Here is an 18,409-nt window from a genome sequence, read left to right on the forward strand (position 1 = left end):
TTTCAGAGTCAAGCCGAGCACCTTCATTGCTACAGCTGTGACAAACAAAAGATGTGTCAAGAATGAAGTTTTGGGTCATGTTTTTATTTATTTACCCTTCTGGGACATACTGAGTTGCCACAGGATACAGCAGTGCGAGGAAATATGAAAACTGAGGTAGGCAGAAAATAAGGAAGAGAGCAGGGTGGATCAGAGGAGGCAGCAATGGCCAACCCGCTCTTGCCTAGCATGTATCGCTAAGCGCAGGCAGCATGGAGCAGGCTGGCAGGTACTGAGGTCAGAGGCTGCCCTAAAAAGTGCTCATCCTAAGGCCTGTCTACAGTATCTGCTGCTGCTGGAAATGTCCAGTGTTGCAAACGGAGCCTGGAAAATGAAATAACCTGCAAATGACCAGAAGCTGCCAGCAGGCACGAAAGAAATACTTGCATTTATATACTTGTTAGAAGTCAGCAGGAGTCTCAGTCTTGTCAAAATATCTCCCTCAATTATTTGCATTAAAAGTACAGTATTTCGCATAGGGCTGGGATACTGCGTGATAAATCAGGGATGCACAATGCTGTCAGATAGAGAGATCGCTTCACATAGAAGTCACCATGGTGTTTCTCTTTAAGAACTGATGGCCATTACTATTTCTGTGATCAGTTGCTTATCAGGGCCAAAGAGTCAAACCATTTATAAATAAGTTCACAGGAGGAACTGGAACAATGACTGAAATCTCAGTCATAAAAGTTTCAAAAGCAGAGTAACAGGATAATGTCGTATAATAAATTGTTTGCTGAAAATTATTTACTCAGCTGAACAGGTTGATTCCCTTTGCACTCAGTATTTCCACTTCCGAACTACTTGCTGTCTGTATCATCACATCATTTCTGAGATTCTTAGCCACTACTAAGGCATAGTCAAAATAAAATGTGTTTTTCCTCTTGCTTGAGAGGAACTACCAAGTACATGCAGTTCTGTAACAGGTACATCCTTGTCAATATACTGCATGGCATAGAGGTGCCGCTATCCCCATATGTTTGCAACATGTGTGAAATAGTGCAGGTACCCAGAACCAAGAGGAACCATAACAACACGGGCACTTGAGACGAGGTGCAGATTGCCTGCTTTGGGGGAGGTCTGGTAGAGGCGTTGTGAAGTTATAAAATAGGTGATTGGCTCCAGCAGTGTTTCAGAGCACCTACACAAGGCATCAACACTCTCACGATATAGTCAACACAGAGTTAAATGCTCTGAAGTTCAATGGGCAGAGCAACCTGCTTCCTAGAGCCGCTCCGCTTATCTGCTAGGTACTTGGCTATCAGTCATCTCTACTGTCTTTGGAGCTTGGGCTTCTGACCTGTAGTTGTTCATTAAAATACAGTTTGGGAAAAAAAAAAGGGCTTACGTTCCCAACTTCCCATTGTGGAAAATAAGAGATCAAGTACTTCGTTCTGAGCTTACCTATTTCTACCTGTTTTAAAACCCAGAGCATGCTGTCCTCTTCCTACCAACCTTCACTCTGTTTAAAAATGTGATGGCCAGTGGCAGCAGTGGTGCAGCCACCCACGTCTGGCATAAAAACCTAGTGGTCTGACTCAGGAAGCCAGATACCTACGTTTGCCAGTTCTGGAATGCAAGGCTAGGATGCAAAAGATATCCAGGAGTGGTCCTACAACATTCTTTTCCTCTTCCTTTTCCTCCTACACTTGTATTTTGGATTGGGAAGTAACTATTACAGATCCCTTTTATGCTGAATCTGTATTGTCAGGTGTGTTTTAGCCATTTTCGTAGCACGGATAAGGTTCAAGCCCCAGAGGCAAGGGCTGGGCATTTCTCCCCACGGTTTCTGGATCACAGCAGAGGTTGAGTGGGAGGCCACAGCCATTTGACTTCCAGGCCAAACAGAGAGGAACATAGTAAGTTTTAGGTGTCTGTGAAGTTGGTTGGAGGATGTTTGGGTGTCTTTCGCTTCAGTGCCTGGATACTGTAGGTTCTAACCAGAGTTTTAGTTGTCTGCTAAATTTCCCACTGACAAAAATTCAGCATGCAGATACTTATCATCCTCACTAACTCTATTTTTGCCTGCCCTATGGCTTAGGTGTTAAAAAGGGACCTTTATGAAAGAAGTGTACAAAATTTAGAGTCATGACTTCTGGGTAATGTATTGCTGTCTGTATCAGCTGTAGGAATAAATATTTTTCCAATAAGACACAGAGTTGATTATAAATTAATTGACATGGGAGAGAACGGTCAATGCTATGGTTTCCAGTTGCCATTTTTCCAGTGCATATTGATTTCAGTTGAGGGCTAATGGGGAAGGGGAGATTTTGTCCCAGTACCCTTTGATTAGGTACTGACGCAACTGTGAAACAAAATCTGTACCTAGTGATTCCGTGAGACAGGTACCTGGGATATGTTTCAGAAGAAGGAAGAGACTCTACATGGAGAGTGGAAAAAGAGGGTGGGAAAAAAGTGTCAGGCTGTGATAGAGCTAATAACTTAGACTTTGAAAATTCTTTACATCATTTTGTCATCTTGATAGCAGTTTTCTGTCATTATCAGAAATTCAACATTTTAGAAATGGCAAAATCAAGCAAACAGTAAAGACGACCAATATTTACTGTACACCTGAAGCAAGGAAATGTGAGAGGTTCGAAAGATGCAATGCAAAATCTTGGGAGAAAATAGATTATTTGTAGGTTTCCAAAGGCCAATGGAAAGTGCAATTATATAAATCAAGAGAAGTTGCTTTGAAAATTTCCTTTTGACTTTCAACAATTACTGTGCCAATCTGGTCATTTTAATTGAGCATTATAAAGGATCCAGAATGTGTCCAGTGCAAATGCATTCAACTGCTAGTGTGCTAGAACATTTTTATGATTCATGTTGTTATTCTAATATTTTTGCTAGTTTCTTGGGCGTTGGCCTCAGACTAATTTCATGGTACATTTGAGGTCTAAACCACAGAGAGAAGGACTGAAGGGGGTTATTCATGGACTTGGCTTTCTACAGGTTTTTCTTTTTTTTTTCCCCTAATGTGGTGGAACTGTTTCCAAAAGCCAGCTGTATGATGCTTCTTGTTTGAGCACATGCATAGATCAGAATGCTTCCTCAGTGAAAAGGAGCATTCCGCTTAGTCCAAATCCCAATATAGGAGTTTATACAGCTATGACATCATATATTTGTGTTGTTCAGTATTCCAAATAATATTCTAGAAGATTATCTATTTTCCCTGGAGTCTCAGTTTTAAGTAAAAAGCTTTAAACGCTAGGTTTTTCAGTGATGTGTTGGGAATAATATTACTTAAGCAGCAGAATTCTGGGAATGGACATTCGCTCCAGCCTCTATTTCCTCTTCATGCAATATCTGCCTGCTCTAGATTCTCATTAAGGTTTTCCTCTTGGTCACTGATTATTTTTTAATAAGAAAATATGATCCACCATGATCCAGAATTACTACTAAGTGACACCTGGGCCCTTAAGCTTTGACTTTGCTCCCATGCAAATTAATGGCAGAGGTCCTAATGACTTGCTTAGCATTAGTGGGGACCTCTACAGAACAATTTCCATTTAAGAAGGAGTTTTAAGTGAATGGGAAAATCCTAAAGTCCCTTCCACACTGAGGCTATGTGCTTACTTTGCAGTAAGTGTTCCTCAAGCTTGTCTAAGTCCCCTGCAATTGTTTGGGGTAACTTAAAATTCCTAATTGTCTGTGTTCAATTTCCAGAGAGAGCATGTGGGGCTGTGCCAGGTCAGCTGTTAACCCTTTTCGTTTTTTCAACTCCAGGTATGAAGCATTTTATTGTGTATTATATAATGTTCTGTTTTATTGACAAAGTCCAGTAGCAGTGCTTTTCAGCTTTCTTTCCCTCTATATGTCATGGCTGGGGGATATGTGGGGCTGGGCAAGGTCCAAAGTTGCTTTTTGCTGTTGGTTTTTATATTTTGGGGCTGGGAGGGTGGTGGTGTGCATCATGGGAAAGCTGCAAAATTTTTTTCCAAATCCCAATGACTAAAATACGAGAATAGAAAAAAAAATCCTGTCTGATGTTTGATAACGCAGTTTCAAATGTTCAAAATGGTCTACTGAAATTGAGTTACAAAGTTAATGTGAATCAGCATCACTCATGTTATAATGGGTCATTGCCAGTTACCATGAAACCGTCGACAAGCAAAGCTGTAAAATGTAGAAAGAGGTCTTTGCAAATGTCTCCTTGCTTTTATTTCAAGGAGGTCAAAATTTTAAAACCTTACTGTGTAATGCGCATAGTAGATGCCTTGCTTTACAGTGCAGAGTTTATATACAAATCCAGTGGGGGGAGTGACTAGGAGGTTTCAGCAAGCGTTGTGATTCCATAAGGTGCCTCGGGTTCACCTCACTTGCCCAAGTAAAAATGATGTCATATGACAGAAGAGATGTACCAATGCTGATAGGGTTCCTGTTTTTGCTGGATTTGTTGCTGTTGTTGTAGATGCCCTGCTTTACAGCGCAGACTTTATATACAAATCCAGTGGGGGGGTGACTAGGAGGTTTCAGCAAGCATTGTGATTCCATAAGGTGCCTCAGGTTCACCTCACTTGCCCAAGTAAAAATGATGTCATATGACAGAAGAGATGTACCAATGCTGATAGGGTTCCTCTTTTTGCTGGATTTGTTGCTGTTGTTTTCTTGGGTTTTAAAATAGTGCGCAATGAAATGTCCACTCTCAGTGTGCTTGCTTGCTTGTCTGTCCTCCCCCCTTCTTTTGTTTGTTTTGTGGGCCCCTAAAAAGATTCCTTTGGAGTCGTGTTCATCGTGTGACAGGTGTAAACCCATCAACTCGCTGCTTTATCTACTCTTAGTAATCCGTGGGCCCTCTATCTGTGGAGTACAGAAGGAAAAACAATTTCACACATTCAGTATAAGCAAAAAAGTTGCAGAATAATTCTTCACATTTATAAGTAGAGCTAAGCTTCATAATAAAATTAAGAAGATGGCATGTTTAAGAGCAATTACACTTTCAAATTGCTAACAAATAGTCAAATACAGAAATCATTCCTCAAATCTACTCCTATCTTCAATTTGCAGTTAATTGCATTACAACTGGTGTATTTATATTAAAAATTTTCAGGATCTTATTACTCAAACATTTTCAAAGTAGCAGCAGCAGCAACTTCTCTGTTAAAGCCAATATAAAGCTTTTAAGGTTTCCTTGGGTATGAAATTGAGATGATGCATTTATTTTTTAAAAGTCCTTAGAATTTTCTTTGATCTGATTGAAATTATTAGTGCAACTTCAGAAATTATTCTGAAGACACTGCTAGTCTCCCAAAATGTTGTGTTTCTAAAATAAATTTGTATTTCAGATACAATTTTGAATGCAGTCTCCTTTAGCTGAAATTAGCAATAATATTCTATATAATCACCAATTATATTAGCTTCTATTCTACAGGAAGCATTTTCAAGAAGGAGGCTTATGTTGTCAATTTTTTGCTCTTTTTTTAATGTTGTCAATATTTTGCTCAAAAAATTGCTCATGAATTTACATGTAGAGTTTACACGTACCATAACAATGAATATGAGATCCTACTAATGAGGCCCCCTGAACAACATGCATGGTTAGATGTAGATGAAGATGGCATAAGTCATCTCATGTACCAATTCTAAACCACTGAAAGTTTGTTGGCTCTGACTGGAGTGAGCTGAGACTGAAATGTAGTATTTTGGTGAGGCAAATAGCTGCTAATAATAGTGTGGCCAGCAGGAGTAGGGAAGTGATCATGCCCCTGTACTCGGCACTGGTGAGGCCACCCCTCGAATACTGTGTTCAGTTTTGGGCCCCTCACTCCAAGAAGGACGTTGAGGTGTTAGAGCGTGTCCAGAGAAGGGCAACGAAGCTGGTGAAGGGTCTGGAGAACAAGTCTTATGAGGAGTGGCTGAGGGAGCTGGGGTTGTTTAGCCTGGAGAAAAGGAGGCTGAGGGGAGACCTCATTGCTCTCTACAACTACTTGAAAGGAGGTTGTAGCGAGGTGGGTGTCGGTCTCTTCTCCCAAGTAACAAGCAATAGGACGAGAGGAAATGGCCTCAAGTTGCGCCAGGGGAGGTTTAGATTGGACGTGAGGAAAAATGTCTTTACTGAAAGAGTGGTTAAACATTGGAGCAGGCTGCCCAGGGAAGTGGTTGAGTCCCCATCCCTGGAGGTATTTAAAAGACGTGTAGATGTGGTGCTTAGGGACATGGTTTAGTGGGCATGGTGGTGTTGGGTCGACGGTTGGACTGAATGATCTTAGAGGTCTTTTCCAACCTTAATGATTCTATGATTCTGTAATAAAAACAACCTTGCAAGAGAGATACAGGGTCTTCTATGTCTTTTTAAAATAAAGGACCAAATTGTTCAAGAAAGTCACATCTGTCAAACCTTGTTTAGGCCATGTGGACCTGTCTGTAGAGTGAAAGGTGGAAATGAGGCCAATGAGATGATTATTTAAGTCAGGGCATCATTTGAAAGTATGAATTCTTACGGTGCACTTAAAACTGCTCACACTGCTGGGAGTCTTCCTCAGAGCTGGTCTTGCTTCTTGGAGTACGCTATTGCAGTTTAGGAACAGTAACTGCTTGTCAGAAGTGAATTCTGCTACAACTAAATACAGCTATGTGAGTGTATATATTTCATTTGAATGAAATTTCATGCCTGCCCAAAGTTATCTTTGTCCACTAAATTTCAAGAAAGTTGTTCTTCCATAAAATGACGCTCAAAATTACGGTATTCTAGTTATGAAAGTACAGAAACATTCTTAGATATTTGCTTTTCTTTGTGGAGGCGGGGGAACAGGATGGATCACAAAGTCTTGAAGAAATATTTTTTGTAGGCTCCTTTCCCTTTTTTCTATTGGGCTCATGAAATCTACTAAAAGCTGTAAGTTTTACTCAAAACCAATCCCACACAAATGTTCTGCATCTGCTGACCTCTGTGGATGGCCACAGGCTGGGACTGTTGCTCCAGTTCATACATGTCTAACTGTTCTTTGCCTGTAAAATGTTGAGCATTTTGCCCATACTGCCTCCCCTGATCCAGAAGTGCCCTGATCCACCATTTCATTGGTGACAAAGTGATACTATGTGTGTTTCAGATGTTGGCGGGCACAACGTGCCTCTTTGTCCTTGGTGTCTCACAAACGGTACTGCTTTTGCTCTTGTATAATTTACCCCTGTTCTTCTTTTTAACACCTCATTCCACAGGCTCAGCCAGATGGGAGATGTTTGGCAGCTGGAGGACCCAGATGCCAAATTCTGGAATACAGTTTTCTTGCATTGGCATGTGGGTTCACGGGTGGCTTCTTGGCTTGCACCTCTGCTAGCTTCTTGTCTAGCTGGCGGCTGTAGCACTGCCTCTGAGGCTATGTTAGGGTCAAGCTGCTATGGAGTTGGATGACTTTCCTGATCTGAACTACCCTGCCGGACACCATTTTCACCTTAGTTTACTTTGACTCTCCACTATTCAAAGACAAACATTTGCACTGTTCTGTTTTATTCCTGCCTTTTGTAAGACTAACTCGAAGCAGTAGTTCCCATTTGTCACCAGTTCAAAAAGAAAATAGGCATTGCAGAGTACGCTGTTTCACTTGTTAGGATTCCCATTCAGTCAGTAGGAATGTAAGGCCCAAGTCTGTACTTGCAATTCATTTCTGGAACCAAATTGTAACTGCAGAGCACAGGCTTTAAAAAAAAAAATATTTCTTATGTCTAAACTTTGATTGCTTTCAACCATGAGTGAACTTAGCCTCTGTCGAACAGAAAAAAAATACACATTTGGGGACACAATCTAGATAATTTTTAAAGAAAAAGGATAAAGAATAATGATGATGATAATAAATAGGACATTACTTGTAATAATTAAGAGCGCTGCCAGAAGAAAATGCTTGATCTTCTCTTTGCCTGATTTGGAATGTCCTCATTACATACTTTAGTTTTACCTCAGGTTTTTGGTTTCGTGGGGTTTTTTTTTTCCATAAGTGGGGTAATGAAAAATTAATGCATCTAGGATAGCCAAAGCATTTGAAGTTATTCCCTAATCTACGCCTTTTCCTCCATGCAGCTCAGTGCATAAACATTACTTTCAGTGGGAAAAACTGCAAAATCAGGAGGTCACTAAGACCCTGGATACTTACAGTAAAGTAGAGATTAGTCATACCTGCTATGAAATTTTCATTCCTTCACTCAGCTGTAGTGAGAGTATGTTGTGTTACACTGGAGGCAGTGGTATCTCTATTACACACTCAAAAAACTTTTTTAACACTTGAGCAAATAGCACTTGTGCCTCACTTGGACACAAATGTCCACCTGTATGTTGAGGTTAAGCTTTGCAGGGTGATCTGACCTCCGAGGAGAACCACCTTAATTCCCCATTATAATCACTGGAGAGAGTTGCATGTCTCAGGAGCAAGCAAAAAGGAGACCCTGCCCATCTAGTTTAGGTGTATACTTCTCTTCGCTGATGGCCTAGGGAACGTACGTGCTTCATAGGAATACAGCCCAGTTACAGGTAATGACTTACAGCCCAGGTAAGTCGTTATGGACTATATAGGGAACCAGCAGGAACTAGAAGTACCTGTTTCACTCAGAGGTAGTCCGCAAAGCCCTTTCTGGATGATAGCAGAGTAGGGATGATTCTTTTGAAAAACAATCAAGCAGCAGCAGCAACAGCACTATTCCACCTTTTGCAGGAGAGCTTTGTTAACTAGCTTGTCAACAAAGTAGGAGGCCTGAGTTTTAGGTTCTCAGCACAAGCATCGCAGAGGTGTTTTAGTCATTAGGATCCTTGGTATAGGCCTAATCACGTGAAATACTTGGGGAGCAGTGGAGTCTCTCATCTTCTTTCTTGATGAATATGGGCCATTGTATAGACCGGAGCACAGAAGTCGCAGGATGGGAAGGAGAGTGAGTAAGAAGAGCCTGAATCCTACCTGAGCATGGACAGGACTGGGACTGTAGGCTCCGTTCCGTGGAGCAATGTTAGACCAGAAACAGCTATGGATACTGAAATAGAGCTTTCACCGTTCCCCTCTTGGAGCCAAGTGCCCAGATTTCTAGTATGGAGCCAGGATCCCCTTTTCTACCCAACCTTTCAGCTTCACGGTTCTTGCGTTCCTGGTGTCAGAGTAGCCTTGCTTCCATAGACACTCATACAGGAGACCCCAAGTCCTTATAGCCGGGTTATTCCTGGGATGGGGGAGATGCTGAATCAACCCTTCTGTCTGAGAAGGACCTACAACCAAAGTCCCTCCTTCCCTGGGAAAATTACTTGACCATAAGGCTACAATACGACAAGTTGCCAGTGCCACCGCCATCAAAACTCTGCCTACCTTTTGTGAGCTTCTTCACAAGACATTTGCAAAGTTCAGGATGTTGCCCTGCCTGTAGGTAGAAAATGGGCACCTGCCAGAAAGAACATGTGTGAACGTATGCCTTGTGGTAGGTGCCCAAAGAAGCTCCATCTTAACAGTGAAGGACCTCCTGAGCTTAGGGACATGCTGGGTAGGACTGTTCATGGGATAGTGGGTGGGAATGCAGTCATGGACCTAGGAAGGCTTTTGGGTGCCTGCCTCCCAAATTAGGGTTTCAGCATGCCAGTTTCCACACTTCTCCATGTATTTCACTTTCCAAACTATATTTTCTCCTTTCAAATGAGCAAGCTTTCAGTGCTTTTTAATGTGGGAGAATTAAAGATGTTATTCCATTATCTAGAGTATTCCTTTTTCCCTGTTTACCTGTTTTTGCCCTTTTGCCTATCAAAGGATGGATCTGGCTGTCCTTAGTTTTTACATCTCAGCCACAATTTCTGCTCTATTAAAGAGATTCTTGTCACTTTCTATATTCCGGTGGCCTTGGAAATCATATATAAGGTAGAGCAAATTCTCTTCTTTTTTTGTTTAAAAATCAACTGTGATTGTTGTCCCTCATGCATTCTTTTCAAGCAGAGAAACAATGTGTGCTAACTGTTAAAAAAGGAAAATAAACAACTGCAAAGATGTTTTTCCCTTCCCTTGTACCTCCAGTACATTCTGTAACCCACTTACTGTAATTGTTTTTAAACTTTTTTAAACATGCATACTGTCAAGAGGTTGCAGTAAAACAAGTGTAAGTATTTCTCATAAGGCCAATGTGACCACAAAGGATGAAAAAAGATGACAGAGCAAACAGAAAATCCCATGTTTTGTTTATCAACATCTTTTTTTGCCTAATGGCAGATACTTGGAGAGAGAATCTGTTTACTTCAGTGAAAGACTAGCTTAGGGTTTGCTGATTCCCATGGCAAAAAGAAGGCATAGTTTCCAAAAGCAAGCTGTTCAGTGTGTGTGATGAGCTAAAGTCATTTGTGGATTTGTATATTGCATTTTGACGTGATTAAATGTTTTAAGTCTATTGATTTCATGCTGGGGATTAATGATGCTGAATGAAAGAGCATCAAAGAATAAAACATGTTTACATGCCTGATTAAAATACCTTAAAAAAGAGCCAGAGTACCTATTATTGGATAGGAATGGGATAAGAGCAGCGTAGGACCAATCATGCATTCTGCATTGAAAGGAAAATGAATTAACCTCTTAGGCATAGAAAGAAGAAGAACGAAGATTTGATAAGGATTGACTGTACCTTTCTGAATGCTTAACACTTGTGTTTGACTCGTTATTTTGGAAGAGGGGATTAAAGAGGTTTCATTATCAGTTGCCACAGATCTGTTTTACTGAATCAATCAAAGCATGATGCTTAGCTGCTTGGGATTAATGAGACTATCTTTTAACTGGAGAACTTGTTGGTAATGGCATGTTAATAAAGGACAAGACCCAAAGATATTCAGTACAACTGTGGACATGAGATACAGTAAAGAAGGTGTTTGCTGCTTTGAATTTGCGTAATACTTTTAGATCTGTTTGCCTTAGCATATTAACTCAAAAAAATATCGTTATCTTAAAATGTTCATAGTGCTAATTGGTTTGTATCTGCTCTCTGCAAATGTTCCTAATGGCTGTCTAGATTCATGGGTTGTATCTGGGTTTGCAGTTCGGTGTCACGTTCTGTTTACCAAGATAATAGTAGATGAAGATGGAAAAGACCTATTTGCTAAATAGGTTAAATCCATCCCATTGAAAACACGATGTAGGCTCTTTCAGTAGTACTAAACTGTTAGTACCCCTGATGTTGGCCAGAATGCCAGAGGAAGAATTTATTTGTGCTGTATCTGTGCAGAAGGACGCCTTAATGATCAAGTTAGCATGTGAAATACTTGATGCACGTGAAATACTCCCTGCTGAGCTAGGGAGAAGTTTAAACGTGCAGTCTAATACAGCTGAGTAAATATCTGATGAGACCAGCTCATGCACACATTCGTTTTTCCTCTGCTGATGCTCTGATCCGGATTAGCATATACGAGGTGAATTCAGCAGTCTGATACAAACTACAATTCATTTGTCTCAGAAGGGGTTGAATGATTATCCTGGGTTTGGGGCAGCGGAGGGGGGGTTTGACAATGTGAGGTTATTTTTTTTCCCTCCCGCTTCCACTGCTTAATACAAGACCTGAAGCCCTTAGTTACAGAACAAAGTGTCTGAGCAGTAACCGCGCTTGTGCAAACCCAAGAGAAGAGTAATGACTGTTCCTCGCAAGCTTCCTGCCTCAGTGCAGGTGCAGGAATCAGGAGGGCCTGAATAATTCATAAGGTGCAAATTAGCCCCAGCTTGCTCCCACTGCTCGAATTTTGCTTCTGCTTACCTACGTAGTTGCTAGAAAGAACAGAAATAAAGGAAGCTTGGGAAACTAGGGAGGGCAAGGCAAAAAGTGTTACAGTTTAAAGGCCAAAGTCACAGAGACTGCTGAATGCTGGGTGTGTTTGAAGGCTCGGTGCTTATTGAGGAACTGGACTGTGCATTGATTATTCATGAAGTGTTTTCTCAGGAAGAAGTAAGCTCTAGGGACCCATTCCGTTGCTCTCAGAGAGGGGAAAAATCTTCCTTTTAAGAATTAATTTTTTCCCACTTTTATTGATATTGTTTCTAAAAATTATTGGTTAAAAAAAACCTCTTAAAAGCTCATTTAAAGCCTATTAAGCTATTTGAGAGAGTATGCATTTATGGTGTCACTGAACTCAAGGGTCCAGAGAAATTTGATGAGAAATTTTGGGTATTAGAATGGCTGCTGCTTCGAGTAAACATGGATTCCAAGAGCTTGTATGAAACTAGTTATATCTGGAAATGCAATGTGTAATTAGCTTGTACTTTTATCATGGAAAAGACAGCATTCATCTGTTTTAAATACTGTTAGTGATGGTTACCTTTTCTATTGGGTTACTTAGCTGCTTTTCTGCCCAGAAGAACGACGTGAGAAACGAGTGGTGCTTAATCCTTCTGCTGCACAACATTGCAGCTCACCCAAATAGCAACTAAAAGGTTTTGCTGAGCATGTTGTTAGGGGAGAAGGGAATTCCCAACACAGATCCTTGAACAGTTTGTGTGTCGCCACGCAGTACAGAGAGGAGCCTGTCTGAAAAAGGCAGATTGTTTCTGCCGCGTACCTGAATATCCCTTTGACATCTCTCATGTGGGAGGTGGAAACTTCTGACATCCCCAGCAGGAGCAGGAACAAGGCAGTTAGTTCTCCCTATCGGCAGGTGTTCGTATGGAGAAAAACTCTCCTAATGTTTTTGCTGCGCTGAATATGAAAAGAGAACAACAGCAGGAAAAAAGCTTCTTTTTAGTGGTTTCTCCATTCCCTTCTACCCCACCCCCTCTTGGCTCCCGCGTGCAGCAGCTAGGTCACGTTGCCATCATCTGTTTTTGTATTTCCCTCATTTGGGTGGCTGGAATAGGAGCTGGCTCTCATTTCTGGCTGATTCTGTCATTTCCGCTAGGCCCCAGCTTGGGCGAGCGCCAAGACCAACAGGTGATCCTTGTAGCTGCAAAACAGCAGGAAGGAGGCTGTGCATGTAGGAGACAGTGCACCAGAGGGGCTGCCTGGCCCTGCTCCATCTTTCTGTATAATTAACGCCCCCCTCCCAAACCCCCCATACCGAGCAGAAAATCTGTGCAGAACAGCTCAGCTGCGGCAGCCATCGTAGGGAAAATGTTAATAAAGAGTCCTGGAAGAATATTGGCTGTATGAGCGCAGAGGTGCGCTCCGTCTGAGAGAGAAACCATGGTTGGTCCTTTATAGGAACAGGGGCAAAATTGTACTAGCTGCTGAAAAGTAATATGCACTCTTGTCAACCGTTGCAGGAAAACAAGCGTTTCAATAAATTTCAGTGCTATGCTCACAGGCTTTCTTATTTGTATAGGAACTAGTTTGGAATGAGGTGATAATTCAGTTAAGCTTTCCTCTACAAGAAGTATCTTGGGAAGTCACGTGGAAATTATTTGGGCAGAGAGTTAGCTCTGGTCAGAAAGGGCCATCTCGAGCTGTAGAGCTGGGGGCAGCCGATGCAGGAGCCGTGCAGGCTCTGCTCTCTCTGGGCATCTGCGCCAGGGAGGCATGACTGTGCGGGGCTTCGCAGGGGTAATTTTTAGAACACATGAAAAACCTCCAGGAATCCTCAAGACAGCCTCAAAGAACTATTTTTTTCAGAGGAAACTCCTACAGGATTTTTTTTTTTTTTTAATGAAAACGAAGTTATATTTAGGAGATGACAGTGGCTTAACAAAACCGGTTTCAAAACATATCTCCAAGGCTTAGGTTAACCGCTTGGCATACACCATAATGTGAGATAATGTGTCCCTGGAAACCCTAACTACATGTTTGTATTTGTGAGGCAGGTTGATGTTTTAAGATAGACACTTGGTAGCCTTAATCCTCTGCAAAATAGATGATATCTCAAATTCTTTCTGCTCGGTACACATGGAAGCCAAATTTCTTCTCCTTCCTGTGGAGTCAGTGCTAGTGGTTTGAAAGCTGAAGGTTGTATATAGGCAAGGTATAAATTTTTCGTATGCACTTCTGTAGGGAACTGGGCTCTCTCTCAATGCACCACAGCACATTTCCGCAGCGAGGGTAGGCTGCCGGGAGAAATGAACTGGGAAGCCCCAGCTGGCTCCACCGGTGAAAATGAGGTATTACAGCAGATCTGCACAACAGCGAGCATTCGCCCTGCCTGACCGTTGCTGCTATACGCAAACCAGAAACACAAACAGCAATGAGAATAAACTCAGTTATGAAACATCAACATATTTAGTAATGCTTCTAGCAGCTAGCTGTCTGCAGTCCTTTTAACTAAGCCAGCAATCGTTTCTCTGTGCATTGTTCTACAGTTTGTCAGCCATCTGAAGGGGGAAGAAGCACCCTAGCAGGGACACATTGCATCTCAGGGCTACATCATGTCTGTGGAAACCTAAAGGTGATCCAAGACCTGAACTGGCAGCAGATTGTTCATGAATACACACTTTACTTCCCTTGGACATGTCTCCCCATGCTAAATGGTGCACCAATGGACACTAGCATCTCAACTTTTTTTTCCCTTGTGCCCCTTCCTTTCTCAGTGACGGTTTACTGCTTTTGCCCCCTTCCAAAACCTCTGGTATATGAGGCTATTAGCAGGGAGTGAGGTGTTTCCATCAAAACATTCTGAATTTTTTTCTTCTCTCCTCTGTATCTTGTGAGACCGTCCTAATCCCTACATTTGCAGTGGATCCTGGACAAACCTGAATAGTCCCTCTGGCAGGCTCTGCTCTCCCTCTTGCTTTCTCTTGAGTTAAGGGGCTAGGGGGAATGGTTTCTTTCTCAGATGCTCACTACTGGCTCCAGGGACCTCTATAAACCCCAGGGGCATGGCAAGATGAAGCAGAAGCTTTTATCTGTAGGGTGGTCAGGGAACCCAGTGACTCCATTTCATCAGGAGGCAGCAGTACCAGTTGGGGAGGCTGGAGAGCAAGCAGGAATAGTTCCCACCAGCATTTGGCTCAGTGCAGCCCGGTCTAGGCAAAAGCCCTCCGAAGAGTACTGCAGGCGGGAGAAAAGCATCCTTTGGCGGCCCCCGGAAAGTCAAGTTTTCCAGTGCATTTGGCAGGCAGCCTGGAGCAGATCCATTCCTTATGCCGGCCCTGTGGAGCACCACCCCTCGCGGTTTTCCCTCCCGCTGCAGCACATACCTTACTATTATTAATAGTCCGGAGGCGCCAACAGCGTGCTTTGTTCTGGATGGTATGCGGTTGCCCAAAGAGCAGGGAACTGTGTGGCAATTGTTTTTGTACTGGTAGATGGATTTGGTAACGAGCGCTGTAGTTTCTCCTGGTCTTTTTTTTTAAATACACCTTCCTCTTTTCTGCCTCCCTCCCTGGGCAGTCCCCAATGCACTCAGCGGGTGAAGGATGCTGTAATCCCTCTGGCAGAGGGGAGGAAAGTGCTGTCGGGACACAGAGGTGCGTGGGAGCAGCAGGCTCCCACAGCATTGTAGCACTTCAGTGGGACTAGATCAGCTACACCAAGTGGGCTGTGCGGTTCCCTGAACAGTGAGCCCTAAAAATCAAATGAAGAGTGAGCAAGAGAAACAAGTTGGTCGCAAGCTCTTCTAACTTGCACTGCGAGTGTGCAAAGTCCCACAGTGTGGTTTGTATAGGGAAGTGAGCTGCTCCTGTGTATTTGGTCTGGTGCGTCTTGGCCCGAAGTCATGGACTTTATCGTACCGTCATGGCGAAATCAGTGCAAGTTTCAAAATCTGTGGCTGCTGTTTGTTGAACTTTAAATTCTTAATAGCCCTGTTTACTTTGGAACTGACAAAACTTTCAGATATATCTGTTTTCAGGCTGCAAAACCTAAGCGAAAAAAGATGCGGATTAGCACGTGAGCAAACGGCACTTCTGGAACAAACAGTGGATTTGGAAAGTGGGCTAACAAAATGTCCAGTCACGGGGATTCCTCTGAACTCAGTGTGGAAAAAGAATAGGCAGCGTGCACTGGACCTCATGTCCCCTAGATTAGTAACTGTTTAATGTTATTCCTGTAACCCATATACTTCCTCTTGTTACACCACCTCCTCCTGTTTTTCCGCCCTGTGTAGTTCTACTGTTTCACCGAGTATTAGCTCACTGTGGCACATAGTTTATCTTTTTAACTACTTTGTGAAGTACCTAGTGCTCTTTTGGGTGCCATAGAAGTAATAATAATAATTTGCCAGGTGTACTGTGTCAAGTTCTTCTTGTATTGTTTGGTGCACAGACACAAAGTAAGGGTGACAGCTGAATGCTGATAACTCAGCTGTAAGGTAAACCTCTAACACAGGAAGGGAAATGGTCTGGTTTATTTATGAATACACTCAGAAACAATGTCTGCCTTCCAGTATACCCGTGCTTTTTTAGGATAGCGCATTTTACTTGGATACAGCATCGCCAAAGGTCAATAATAATCAGGGCTAAATTGCTTACAACGCAAAGGTAATGAAATGCTCTCATTACACCGGTCATCATTTTCATTGTTAATTCAATGTTGTTTAACTTTTCACTGGTTTCTCCGTTAGGACTGTGGCAGTGAGACAGCCAGGCTGAGCCATCTGCTGCTGGTGCTTGAAAGGTACAAAAAGGCACTGCAAAGAAAATTGATTGACTGCAGTTGACCGTCTTAGGGAGAGACCTTACTTGAACCAGCAGTAACTGGAGGGAAGTGTAAACTGGCTTTAATTCTGTAGCAGACCTCTGCTTATTAAGGATGTACACAGCAGTTGGGAGGACGCATTCAGAGTCCGGTCATGTTCGGGATCACATCCCCTCAGCTTTCTCGTTGTCGCTGTGGTTGTTTGCAGCTGAGGGGAATTCTCTAGCTTTTGGACTTAATGTTAGATATGTAATTGGGTGGAGAATTAATGTAAACTTAAAATAATTCAGTTTCACAGTCATTATACTCCTTAGCTTTAAATTATTTAGCTTTGTGTCTCTGGTATCTCCCAAAAGCCCTGCCATTACAGATCGTCTGACTCTCTTTATTAGCTTATATTTTTCCCTAAAAGCAAGGCCTCATGTACAGTGTAATTATCCAGCAGCGCCGATTAACTGCATAATTCTCTTTTCTGTAAAACTGCTGTGTAAATTACTTTTCATTTCACAGAAATGACTCATCAGGCAATTTTGTGGAGGTTTTTTTGGGGTTTTGGATTTTTTTTAGGTTCTCCTTTCCCATCTACCTTCTCCATCACTGTGTCATGGTAATACTGTTAAATACTGTTGTGTATGATCTTGGTGCAAGCACTAAGCCCTATAATTATTTCAGTGGAGAAAATTAAAGTGGTTTCCATGGTATTGTTACTTCTACCACCAGACCTGATGAGCAAAAGTTGCTGAGATATCCTGCTCTTAGAGTAGGGATTCTTTTAGAGAAAACTGTCTCAACAACGAGATCAAGGAGACTTGTTTGGCTGAGCTAGCTGTTGAAATCTCTGCCACTTCTCAACCTTTCAGACTGCCCATTGCTGCTTCCAGTATGTTTTGGTCACCTTGGCAGCCTACATGTCCTATTGTTTTTTTGCTGTTGTCCCTTCCCCATTTGCCTTGGCAATGACTCCTCACCCTTCCTCCACCGAGACCGAGAAGCCCACCCACCACCTTCCCATGCCCTTAGATATTTCTTCATGCTCCCTACACCTGCTTCCTGGGCTAGATGATACTGAGAAGATGGCATATCCTTGCGGGACTGTAAAATACTCTTGTATAGGAAATGGTACTATGCTCATCAGCTTGTCATCTGGATTTGGCTTCCATGTACAGTGAAGAGCCCTGCCTTGTTGGACTGGTGGATAGCCTGGATGTTGCAAATTGAACCTTTCCTTTCTGATGAGCGTGATTACTTGGGTCTGCCATTTTTAAAGCTGTCATCTGTTGCATGTGCCATGTATTTGTAAACACCCCAGGCAATGTGGAGTTTGGAGGTCATCCTAGTCCCGTATGGGAGTCCTTCACTAAAGCTGGCATTTGGTTTCAAAAGGGCATGTTTCACTAATGTGTGTGTAGAAACAACTGACCAAAGTCTAAAATCCTTCCTACTGAGTCAACCCAAGCGGATCCAGTAACCTGGCTAGTGTTTACCAAAAGAGCAGAAAAACGGGGTTGGTATAGAGTGATTCCTCCTCTGGAATACCTACGTCCCCTCCCTCTATCCATCTTCTACTGTATAGCTCCAAAAAATCAGTATTTTATGCACCTTCAGCTTCTGAGGCTATTTCTTGACCTTAACGTTTAATATCCTTATATATGGCCCTGCCCTTTGTGAACTTGTCTAATCCTCCTTTGAGCCCATTTATTCTCTTGGCCTCTGCAGTATACAGTGGCAACGAGTTCTAAGTATGTGTTACATGAGAAAAAAAATTCTTCCCTCTGTTCAGTTTAAGCCCCCAGTTCTTAGAAAAAACAGTGAATAATCACTTCCTATCGTTACATTCTTGGCTGTGCAGAGCTCTGCTATCTCCCCTTAGTTATCTCAC

At 42.4% G+C, this 18,409-nt stretch overlaps 1 protein-coding gene across 2 annotated transcripts in view; it reads left to right on the forward strand.

The window, feature by feature from the left end:
• The window catches only part of KLF12 (Kruppel-like factor 12), a 253,528-nt gene that overhangs the window by 185,531 nt on the left and 49,588 nt on the right, over nt 1-18,409 (forward strand). Inside the window, exon 4 of one of the 2 annotated variants that reach the window (XM_009323520.1) lies at nt 3,709-3,768. The exons of the other annotated variant lie outside the window; for it this stretch is intronic. Coding sequence (XP_009321795.1) covers nt 3,709-3,768 — 60 coding nt within the window. The remainder of the gene's footprint in view (nt 1-3,708; nt 3,769-18,409) is intronic. 2 annotated transcript variants of the gene reach the window in all.

Source organism: Pygoscelis adeliae, unplaced genomic scaffold (genome assembly GCF_000699105.1).
Source record: "Pygoscelis adeliae isolate BGI_AS28 unplaced genomic scaffold, ASM69910v1 Scaffold44, whole genome shotgun sequence".
Lineage (NCBI taxonomy): Eukaryota > Metazoa > Chordata > Aves > Sphenisciformes > Spheniscidae > Pygoscelis > Pygoscelis adeliae.